This window comes from Stomoxys calcitrans, chromosome 2 (assembly GCF_963082655.1).
Source record: "Stomoxys calcitrans chromosome 2, idStoCalc2.1, whole genome shotgun sequence".
NCBI classification, from domain to species: domain Eukaryota; kingdom Metazoa; phylum Arthropoda; class Insecta; order Diptera; family Muscidae; genus Stomoxys; species Stomoxys calcitrans.
This window is the reverse complement of record NC_081553.1, coordinates 187,171,722-187,184,121: the sequence shown is the minus strand read 5'-3', so window position 1 is coordinate 187,184,121 and position 12,400 is coordinate 187,171,722. Positions and strand designations below refer to the sequence as shown.

General features: G+C 40.9%; 1 protein-coding gene across 1 annotated transcript; it reads right to left on the bottom strand.

The window, feature by feature from the left end:
- Positions 1–931: 931 nt before the first annotated feature.
- LOC106083994 (uncharacterized) lies at positions 932–11,039 on the bottom strand. Its single transcript, XM_013247355.2, has 7 exons — positions 10,590–11,039; positions 9,870–10,532; positions 5,709–6,567; positions 3,029–3,154; positions 2,613–2,953; positions 1,860–2,547; positions 932–1,775 (listed from the first exon to the last, which is right to left on the bottom strand). Exons 1-7 carry the CDS (start codon positions 10,707–10,709, stop codon positions 1,528–1,530), a joined length of 3,045 nt encoding a protein of 1,014 aa, XP_013102809.1. The 5' UTR covers positions 10,710–11,039; the 3' UTR covers positions 932–1,527.
- Positions 11,040–12,400: the final 1,361 nt, after the last annotated feature.

The following is a 12,400-nucleotide window of genomic DNA, read 5'->3' as shown; positions in this document are numbered from 1 at the left end:
CCTTACAAGCCGCAATGTTTGTCCGATTTGGCTGAAATTTTGCATGTTGTGTTCTGTTATGACTTCCAACGTCTGTGCTAAGTACGGTCCAAATCGGTCCGTAATATGATATAGCTCCCACATAAACCGATCTCCAGATTTGATTCCTGAGCCCCTGAAAGACGCAATTTTTGTCCGATTTGGCTGAAATTGAGCATGTAGTACTCTGTTGCAACTGCAACCAACTGTGCCAAGTACGGTCTGAATCGGTTTATAATATGATATGGTTCTCATATAAACCGATCTCCCGATTTGACTTCTGGAGTCCCTGGAAGCCGCAATTCTCATCCGATTTAGCTACAATTTTGCACGCGGTGTACAGTTATGACTTCCAATGACTGTGCCAATTACGGTCCGAATCGGTCTATAACCTGATATAGCTCCCATATAAACCGATCTCCAAATTTGACTTCTTGAGTCCCTGGAAGCCGCAATTTTCAACCGATTTAGCTGAAATTTCGCATACCGTTTTCTGTTATGACTTCTAATTACCGTGCTAAGTACGGTCCGAATCAGTCTATAATATGATATAGCTCCCATATAAACCGATCTCCCGATTTGACTTCTTGAGCCCTTACAAGCCGCAATGTTTGTCCGATTTAGCTGAAATTTTGTATATGGTGTTCTGTTATGACTTCCAACTACTTTGCTAAGTACGGTTGAAATCGGTCGATAACCTGATATAGCTCCCATATAAACCGATCTCCCGATTTGATTCCTGAGCCCCTAGAAGCCGCAATTTCCATCCGTTTTGGCTAGAATTTTGCAAGCGGTGTTCTGTTACGACTTCCAATAATCGTGTCAATCGGTCTATAATCTGATATAGCTCCCATACAAACCGTTCTCTCGATCATCCTTGTTCGGTTCTTAGAAGCAGAAGTTCCTTTGTTAGTTTGTTTGGATTTAATAAAATTTTGAATTTATTATTTTTACTTCTCTGGGGGTTTTCTAGATAAATTCTTTGCAATCTTTTAATTTTACAGTGCTTACACATTCGGGAGGGGAAGTTAAATCTATATTTCACAAAAAAAGTTTTGTATATATATATATTATCTTTCAAATTCTTTATAATTACCCTTTACAACAAAACTTATACAAAAGTAGATACATAGTACGTACATAATACATATGTTTAATATTGAAGAAGAGTTGTTCGAGCCTAATCCAAAGAAGTACAAGTATAAAAAATTATATAAAAAATATTGTGCTTATCGTTTATGTTTCGTTTTCTAGAAAGATTGGAACCAAACAAGAAGAAAATCTTCAAATCTTGTGCACATGAGAGTTTTTGAGCCCATTTGTTTTTGTTGTAGTCGATAGATAGCCACAAAGCGGGATTACATTCAACATCGTCATCATCATCATCATCACTCAGCCTTTATACAAAGCAAGCTTTAATACAAACCTTCTTTTATACTTGGTAATTAACATTTTTGCAACCTTTCGTTCAGAAAAAACAAACCAACACAAGAGGGGGGTTAATCCTCGTTAGTTGCGATAGAATCCATTGCCATCATTGCCCATAAATTCAGTCCATCTTTGAGTTTGTATATCATCCAATTCGGAGCAAACCTCACCTGGTTGCAGGGAGCGACAGGTGCAGGTTATGCTTAGACGCGTGATAATCAGTTGTGATTCATACTTTGGCAATTCGGGATTAATGTTTACCAGGCGATCGTTAAGGCATTGTTTCATGAACTGGCGACGCAATGCTCTCTGATTATCCATGGTGTAGCCTGGAAAGTAGGGAATTTCAAAGGAGTGAATATTATATCCTTTTCAAAAGTTTTTAAGCAAATACAACTTCCAAATTTACTCACTTTTATATGCACTTATCTTCTCCTCAATACAATTCAAATCCTGTGGTAAAAACAGTGGAGGAAATGCTTCCGATTCGCGTATATTCAAGACAAAAGCAAAATCTATTGAAGAGCGTGTATTATTCAACGATTTCATAAGGACACCCGTCGAGGAAATCGAAGCCAAAAACCACTCATCATTTTCCAATTTGTCATTAGCATTTGAGGAATCATTGGCCGTATCTTCTCTTTTCTTGCGCTTCTTCTTTCGTTTCTCCTCAACATTGATATCCTCGAATTGTTGCTGTTGCTGTTCCTCTTCCAAGGGTATTTGATTATTGATTTGCAATTGTTGTTCTTCATCCTCAACTATTTGATTGGTTCTCGCTGCAGCATCATAGGCCTCTTGTTGCTTTTTCATGGCATCCCTTTCTTCTTTCTCTCTTTCCAGATCCCACAAACTTAGGGGTTCATCCTTATCGAGTTTATTGCGTGGAACACCTCCCGTTGGAAGACTGGATGTTAAATTGGAGTCGCCATCATCGAAAGTAGGAACATCGCTACGTATATCCCGATTACCGGGATACTTTGTGCGTAATCGTATGGGATGATCGTTCGGTGGTACCAATTGCGGTAATTCTGGATCCTGATAGGTGTTCTCGTAATCTTCTGGCACCCTTTGGGGTTGTTCGATATCGTAGTCTTTTTGCTGCAAGCACAAATAAAGTATCCAGAATTTTTAAAGAAGATTCCTTTTGCTATGTCCCTACTTACCAACTCTCTTAATGGTGAATTTCCCACAAATCCACCATAGTATGGTGAATTCAATTGTTTCAATGCCTCATAAGCATCCTCGGGTACTTCATTCTTTTCCAGAGCTTCTTGCATCAATTCCGGTGGCAGCAAACGATTGCGAGCAGTTTCTTCACGAAATTGATTCTTGGACTTTTCCAAATTTTCCAACTTTTCAGCGGCCACTACTTTTTCCAACAATTCTTTGTTGGCCAACAGTTTCTTTAGCAATTTTGGATGTTTCAATGGTGACTTGGGTGCCTTGTGAGGGGCGGACGATACACTTGAGGGTAAAGTACGATTAAGGTGCACTTCGAGATCATCTAAAGGTTCAGAGGGAGAGAAAGGAAAGCGAATTTTATTGAGAGTTTATTTTTTGAAGTGATGATTTAAACTACCTGTGCTAAAAAGTACTGCTCCTGGTGGCTCAATGTGGCGAGCAATGGCATATAACTTTACCACACTCGATGTATTGTATCGTAGGCGACATGTATCAGCTCGAGCTTGTAGTATGATATCGCTATCTGCAAGGAAATGATAATGAAAAGTAAATCACTTAATAGCAATAAAAAGCTGCAATTGAATTAAAAACAAGTAAAAGCGTGTTAAGTTCGGCCGGACCGAATCTTATATACCCTCTACCATGGAGCGCATTTGACGAGTTCTTTTCCCGGCATCTCTTCTTAGGCAAAAAAGGATATAAGAAAAGATTTGCTCTGCTATTAGAACGATATGAAGATATGGTCCGGTTAGGACCACAATTAAAATACACAATATGTTGGAGACCTATGTAAAATGTCAGCCAATTCGAATAAGAACTGAGCCCTTTGGGGGCTCAAGAAGTAAAATAGAGAGATCGATTTATATGAGAGCTGTATTAGACTATAGACCGATTCAGACCACGTATGTTGATGGTCATGAGAGGATCCGTCGTACAAAAATTCAGGCAAATCGGATAATAATTGCGACCTCTAGAGGCTCAAGAAGTCAAAATCCCAGATCGGTTTATATGGCAGCTATATTAGGTTATGAACCGATTTGAACCTTATTTGACACAGTTATTGGAAGTAAGAATGAAATACGTCGTAAAAAATTTCATTCCAATCGGATAAGAATTGCGCCCTCTAGGAGCTCAAGAAGTCAAGTCCCCAGATCTGTTTATATGACAGCTATATCAGGTTATGAACCGATTTGAACTATACTCGGCACAGATTTTGGATATCATAACAAAATACAATACCACGTGCAAAATTTGATTCCAATCGGATAAGGATTACGCACTCTAGAGGCTCAAGAAGTCAAGACCCAAGATCGGTTTATATGGCAGCTATATCAGGTTATGGACCGATGTGAACCATACTTAACACAATGATTGGATCTCATAACAAAACACGTCGTGCAAAATTTCATTCCAATCGGATAAGAATTGCGCCCTCTAGAGGCTTAAGAAGTCAAGCCCTAAGATCGGTTTATATGGCAGCTATATCAAAACATGGACCGATTTGAACCTTATTTCACACAGTTGTTGGAAGTAAGAATAAAATACGTCATGCAAAATTTCAGCTATATCGGATAGGAATTGCGCCCTCTAGGAGCTCAAGAAGTCAAGACCCAACATCGGTTTATATGGCAGCTATATCAAAACATGGACCGATATGGCCCATTTACAATACCAAGTGACCTACACTAACAGGAAGTATTTGTGCAAAATTTCAAGCGGCTAGCTTTACTCCCTCGGAAGTTAGCGTGCTTTCGACAGACAGACGGACGGACGGACAAGGCTAGATCGACATAAAATGTCGCGATGAGCAAAAATATATATACTTTATGAAGTCTCAGACGACTTTCGACTTTCTCTGTCAATTTGGCCCAGATCTGTCTGGATTTGGATATAGCTGCCATATAGGCCGATCCTCCGATGTAGGGTATTATGCCCATAAAAGCCACATTTATTATCCGATTTTGCTGAAATTTGGGACAGTGAGTTGAGTTAGGCCCTTCGACTTTCTCTGTCAATTTGGCTCAGATCAGTCTAGATTTGGATATAGCTGTCATATAGACCGATCCTCCGATTTAGGGTCTTAGGCCCATAAAAGTCACAAATATTATCCAATCTTGCTGAAATTTGAGGTAGTGAGTTTTCTTAGGCCCTTCGACATCTTTCTTCAATTTAGCCTTGATCAGTTCAGATTTGGATATAGCTGCCATATAGACCGATTTCTCGATTTAAGATTTTGGGCCCATAAAAGGCGCATTTACTGTCCGATTTCGCCGAAATTTGGGAGAGTGAGTAAGGTTAAGCCCCTTGACATACTTCAGAAATATCGCACAGATCGGTCCAGATATATATGGATATAGCTGCCAGATAGACCGGTTTCTCGGTTTTTGGTTTTGGTGCATAAAGGGCGCATTTATTTCCGATGTCGTTGACATTTGAGACAGTGAGTTGTGTTAGGATCTTCGACATTCTTCTTCAATTTGGCCCAGATCGGTCCAGATTTGTATAAAGCTGTCATATAGACCGATCTCTCAATTTAAGGTTTTGGGCCCATAAAAGGCGCATTTATTGTCCGATTTCGCCGAAATTTGGGACAGTGCTTTGTGTTAGGCTCTTCGACATTTTTCTGCAACTTGGCCCAAATCGGTTCAGATTTGGATATAGCTGCCATGTAGACCGATATCTCGATTTAAAGTCTTGGCCCCATAAAAGGCGCATTTATAATCCGATTTCACTGACACAGGGACTTATGTTAGGCTTTTCGACATCCGTGTCATATATGGTTCAGATCGGTGTATTTTTAGAAATAGCTACTGTATTTATTAGTATTTGGTCCAAATCGGAACATATTTTGATATAACTGCTTTGGGACATAAAGTATGAAATTTTCACCGAATTTTGATGAAAGGTGGTTAACATATATACCCGAGGTGGTGGGTATCCAAAGTTCGGCCCGGGCGAACTAAACGCCTTTTTACTTGTTTTCATTTTAAGATATAAACCTTAAAAAAAAATTTTACCCGCAAGGCTTTCTTTCCCGAACCTTTCCATAATTCTTAACACCCCCCTTCCCCACTTACCTGGTATAAATTCATAGGCATCCTTTGCATCCGCCTTATCCCGACACTGCATTTGCCAGTGTAAAAAGAAATCTCCTCCAAATGTCTGCGATATAGACACTCCACCCAATAAACTATTCGAACCACCCGAATCGGTCATCATGGCATTGAGCAAAGGCTTGCCTGTCTTGCCATCCAAGATGGTGGTTTGCGAATAGTAATACACTGGGAATCCAGGACCCGTATTATATTTGACCATAAAATCGGTGACATCATCATGATTAAAGTGACCCGGAACAATGGCGCTCACACTCTCACTCGAGGGGAACGTATAATTCCATAACATGGAAAAGTTGCGACCATCAAAAGCCATAACTGTAGAATTGAATGCAGAGACCACAATGTCTGCAATCTTGTCTCCTGTTATATCAGTCAAAACCGAAGGAACCATCAAACCCGAACGTTTATGTTGATACAGAGGTGTAAAATCCTTTTCACTGGTAAACTTCATTAACGACAGCAAGCGTATGGTATAAACACCTCCGGGAGTAGATTGTCCTCCGGTTATAATAAGCAATAGTTCTGTGCCATCCTGTTTAGTGACAATTTGTATGGGAACAAAAACTTCTTCCTTGTAGGGTGTGGGTATGGTGCGTATAACTTTGCCAGTTTTGCCAGAAATCACTTTAATATGGCCTGCTTTTGATTCTTCTCGCTCTTCCAGATGTACAGCCACTATTTCGGGTATTTCATCACCATCTAGATCACGCACAATGTTGATGGTGTACAAATCCATGACTATTGGGGAATTGGTCTCCACCTCAATTTCACGAAATTCCCAAATGTTATTGCCATTGCGACCATTTATTGCAAAAATCATCTGGAAAATGAAAAGAAGAAGGAAAATAGTTTTTTAAAAATCAAAATCAATGAATAGTAATCGTATATCACATCGTTTTTAGCAGGTGTTCAAATTTGACAGAATATGTCAACCTACAGGCTAGCTGACACGAAGTGTTGCCATGTTTGCACTGCTATATCTGTTTTGTTTTATTGACAGCTCATCATAATGTTTATAAAGCCAAAACAAAATAATTCGTGTGATTGCGTTATATTTGGCTGGAAAATTTCAACCGGCGAACTCAAACACCCTAAAGTGAACAAAATGTTAATTTCCGTGGAGGTGGTCCAAAAAAAAGCAACAACAATTGAAATGGTTTGGCGAGTGAAGACTCGAGAGTAAAAACGACAGCGGAATCCACGCCATAGTGGCAAACCACTGGTTAGGTTAGGTTTAAGTGGCAGTCTGCCATCAGATTCACTTAGACGTTTACGTCCATTGTGATACCACAGAAACAGAAGAAGGAAGATGCCTTCTAGTTCCTACCGTTGAACAATTCAGATTGCTTCAAAAAGCCCAATAACTTGCGAATGTTCACATCCGCTAAATCAGATAGGTTCTCAAAGAAATGAGAGCTTAAAGTGGAACTCCTTCCAACTGCTAGTGCGGGACACGCACACAGAAGATGTTCTATAGTCTCTTCTTCTTCGATGTGCTCACAGCTTCTTCAAAATTTGTTGCTGGCAACCTTCAGTCTGTTAGCATATTTTCCGATTAGACAGTGAACTGTCATGACGGACACAATGACTGAGACGTCTTTTCAAGCCAATGACCGCAAAGCGGTAGACCTCTTCAAATCTAGATTCGGAAGGTGTTCTATAGTCTCCTCTTCTTTGATGTCCCCACAGCTTCTGCAAAAGTCGTTGCTGACAACCTTCAGTCTGTCAGCATGTTTTCCGATTAGACAGTGAACTGTCATGACGGACACAATGACTGAGACGTCTGTTCTAGACAATGACAGCAAAGCGATAGGCCTCTTCAAGTTTAGATTAGGCCTCTTTGTGACCATCTATAATTCGTTGTTCTTTGGGCCTGGTCCTGAAAACTTAGCCTTCATGTCTCTAAGGCATACCCACAGCTTCCAGTATCCCTGGAGAGTGTAGGGTAGTCTCGCAAGATCGCCCACTTTACAGTTCCCTGGAATATCTCTGTGGCCCGGCAACCAGAACAGGTGAATTTTGAACTGTTCAGCCATCTCGTTGAGAGATCTGCGACAGTCGAGGGCGGTTTTTGTGTGCAAAAATACGTTCTCCAGGAATTTAATGGCTGCCTGGCTGTCTGAGAAGATATTTATGCCAATCGTCGTAATGGCATTATATCTTAGCCATTCCACCACTTCCTTAAATGCAAGGATCTCCGTTTGATACGCACTGCAGTGGTCAGGTAACCTTTTCGATATGACCAGTTCTAGATCTTTAGAGTACACCCAAAGCCCACCTGGTCGCTTAGTTTGGAATCATACGTATAGAAGTCTATGTAATTTCAGTTACCAGGGATATTGTAGTTCCACTCGGTTCTATCAGGAATAGTGGTACAGTACTTTTTTTCATCAAAAAGGGGCTCAGGTAGGGTGTAATCCACACTGCTTGGAACATCGGACATTGTATCAAAGATAATACAGTGTCCGCAGCTGTCACCTCAACGCAGTGGTCGCTGCAATTTGTCTAGATACAATGTCCAGAGGCATTAGATGTAGCATTAAACTCGGAGCATCAGATGATGTTGTCTTCAGTCCGACTGTGAAGCACAAACATCCCATCCTTTGGATCCGGTTAAGTATTGAGCAATAGTTGGACTTTTGAAGTGCCGGCAGTATATACCCAATGCATGGGACGCGGTTTAACCCGCCAACTTTTGCCAATGGTTTTCTTGCAGGTGTATAGGGCATGAGTTGCCTTTCCTTCCCTTCCAAAATGTTGGATTTAAAGTTCAATTTCCTGTCCAGCGTTTTCTGTAAATGGAACATTCTCTGCACCCAAGGAGACAGCTTCCACTGTAGGCAACTTTTATCTCCTGCTGAAAAGAACTACTTCTGTCTTGCACGGATTTATACCCAGACCACTTTCGGTAGCCCACTTTGCTAGGTCTAGTGTGTGCTCAGTAGACATTGTCCATACATTCTCTGACTTCTGAAGATACCCCACCGTAATAGGTCTCGAGGACAGAATCTTACTAAGTCTAGAGGCCTCAGATATATCCTCCACGGAGCTGCAGAATTCTATCCAGGATTTGTTCTGAGCCTTTCTAAGCTCTCCCTTATATTTTCTTAGCTCAGCCTTTTAGATGTCCCAATCGTGTGGTGCTCTTGTGGCTTTTGTTGAAAAGTTTGTCTGAAGTCCTTCCTTAGACCAACCAGCTCTGGGGTCCACCTTGGCGGTCGCTGTTTGCCCCTTAGCTTGGCATTAGGGCATGCTGACACAAGCGAGTCATTCAGGGCCTTCGTGATCCGCTTGACCACTATGTCTATATCCTCCGTAGTTTCCACTTCCTTTTCTCGCCTAGAAGGGCCAGAGGTGCAGAATTTGAGCCGAAATTTATCCAAATCCGCCTTTCTTCTGTTTAGCCGAGGGACCACTACTTCAGTATTTTCTCCATGGCTGAAACTAACATAACGATGATCAGCAAGAATACAGGCTTTGTGTCTCCCATTCCCCGTACCCTTGAGAAGTCCACGAACCATTACTCCACACACACATGGTTGCTGGATAAGAACCACGTCAAATCCTCCTGCCATCTGGAGGACTTTTAGTGCCGCCGAAGCGTACTTACAATGGTGGAGATCTGTCTGCAGAAACCAGACCATAGTCAGGATTCAGAACTTCCACCACTGTTGTGTTAGCCTCGTCTTCTGACTCCACAAGATTCATTAGAACTTGTCTCATGATGAGCTTCCGTACGCATCCAGGAGCAGGTGAGAAAGCTGTGGGACCATTCTTCCTCAGGACACTGGACACTTGCGGTGTGGACGATTTCTCCTTAGATGCTTCACTAACTGCTGCTAAATAGTAAGTAGCTGTGCAAAATTTTAAGCGGCTAGCTTTATGCGTTCGACCACTATCGTAATTTCGACAGACGGACATGGCTAAATTTACTCAGAATGTCGAGACGATCAAGAATATACCTTATGGCGTTTTAGATCAATATTTCGATGTGTAACAAATGGAATGACTAGATTAGTATACCCCCATTCTATGGTGGTGGTTATAAAAACAGGGGATACTTCTCTCATATCAGTGATTGCAATCTGATTAAAGTTTTCTGATGTCGCTTATTCAACTTACCCCCAATCTTCCAGCCGCTATGCAATCCGTATAACCATCCTGATTGATATCCGTAGTACAAAGTAACGAAAAAACATTTGCCACACTCCATGTCTGCCACAGTAGTTCACCACTAACACCATTCACTGCTATGACCCCACCCTCACAGGGCACTTCATCACCCTGTATGGGACTTTTGCATTTGGGCAAAGGGTAACCCTCGTATTGTATGTTATCGTCGACACCAAAACCAAAAATGATATCTGTAACACCATCACCATTGAGATCGGCCTTACGCACCGGACTTTCACTGTTCATGCGTGGAAATGTACGTGACCATAGTTTTTGCACACTGATTTGGGTGCAGGGAACAAATTCACTACCCATACTGTCGCCATACGACTTCTGGCCATCGTTGAGGGCCAAAGGCATGCCAGGGGCTTTTTGATGATGTAGCCATCCTTTGATTTTTTGCATAGACACTGGCACCATGGTCAATATCAGGGCAATCAGACTGATTAAGGCTATGACTATAGTTAAGGCAGCTAGACCATAACAAAAGGGTTCACAGCAACGCCAACAACAGCGACGATGTTTCTTCATTATGGGCGATGAAGAATGCGATTTGCCATTTTTGCGTCGCGGAGCCATAAGGGGCCGTTTAAGGCCCTTCTCCTCACTCATCTGGAAATAATCATAAATTAAAAGCCAATTTTTCTAAACCAAAGTGGCCATTTATACCTTTGAAGTTTTGGAATCCTTGATGAATACCTCATCATCCACATCGTCACTTATGTCTTCATCTATGGAATCCCTTATGGCGATGCGATTTGAGGGCACATATGGTCTCATATTTATCATTACCGGAAAAAAAATTTGATTGCAGATGATAACAAATATGGCGTTCTAATCTCGTATGGTTTGGCACTTGCAGCTGGAGGAAATTTTTTCGGTGTATCCCAAAAGTATGCTACATTTATAATTGCTCCCCCAGTTAAACTCACGACACCTTTCACTTATGCTACAGTTTTAACAAGTTTTGGTAAATAAATATATTTAGTGTTTCCTCCGCAGCTTTTGTATTTTCTTAACAAGCAACAAGATATTCTGTGTCTTCTGTTTTCTCTTTTTTTAGCCAGTCACAAAAAAAATCGATACCTTTTTGCATTTTTATCTAAACTGTCATTTTGACAAATGGTGGTTGTTGGTTGCTTTGTCTTCCCTTGTTTATGTTGTTGGTTGTTGGTCTTATCATTGCTGATGGTTTTTAACGCATGCGCCTTAATATAGGCAAATGTTTTTTCTCGCTGATAATCTACGTTTTTCGGGGAATGCTCCTCTCATGCATTCCAAACACGTGTTGCTTTCACACTCTCTCCTTTGTTTACCAACAAACATCAGCAGGATGTTTTCGTAGACCCCCCATTGTTGGTACCAGGAATTTGTACTTGTGCTTGTATCACCCACCCGGATGTTATCTGTTGATATAAAGCTGCAGCATTTTAGGTAAAATTGCAAGAGAAGAAATGAAAGAAAGCAAAAAAAAGAGAGAGAGAGAGATATGACTTTTTGGAGGGAGTTTTGTCTATTGTCCTGGCAATTCGAAGAAACCAAAGGTTCAATGAACATTTTTGTGAATGAATTTTCAATAATGAAGAGCATAGGGGGCTAATTTTCCCCATTCATAATTTGATTAAACGAAGAACTATTTTGGGGTGATACAAATTAGACGCAAACAATGAGAAGTGGAAAAAAGGCATTTAAAACAAGTAAAAGCGTGCTAAGTTTGGCCGTGCCGAATCTTATATACCCTCCACCATCGATCGCATTTGTCGAGTTCTTTTCCCGGCATCTATTCTTAGGCAAAAAAGGGTATAAGAAAAGATTGGCTCTGCTATTAGACCGATATCAAGATAGGGTCCGGTTTGGACCACAATTATATTTATGTTGGAGACCTGTGTAAAATGTCAGCCAATTCGAATAAGAATTGAGTCCTTTGGGGGCTCAAGAAGTAAAATAGAGAGATCGATTTATATGGGAGCTGTATCGGGCTATAGACCGATTCAGGCCATAATAAACACGTATGTTGATGGTCATGGGAGAATCGTACATAATTTCAGGCAAATCGGATAATAATTGCGATCTCTAGAGGCTCAAGAAGTCAAGATCCCAGATCGGTTTATATGGCAGCTATATCAGGTTATGAACCGATTTGAACCTTATTTGAGCAGTAGTTGAAAGTAAGAATAAAATACGTCATGCAAAATTTCAGGCAAATCGGATAGGAATTGCGTCCTCTAGGGGCTCAAGAAGTCAAGACCCAAGATCGGTTTATATGACAGCTATATCGGGTTATTGACCGATTTGAACCATACTTGGCACAGTTGTTGGGTATCATAACATAATACTACGTGCAAAAATTCATTCAAATCGGATAAGAATTGCGCACTCTAGAGGCTCAAGAAGTCAAGACCCAACATCGGTTTATATGGCAGATATATCAAAACATGGACCGATATGGGCCATATTTGGCACAGTTTTTGGATATCATA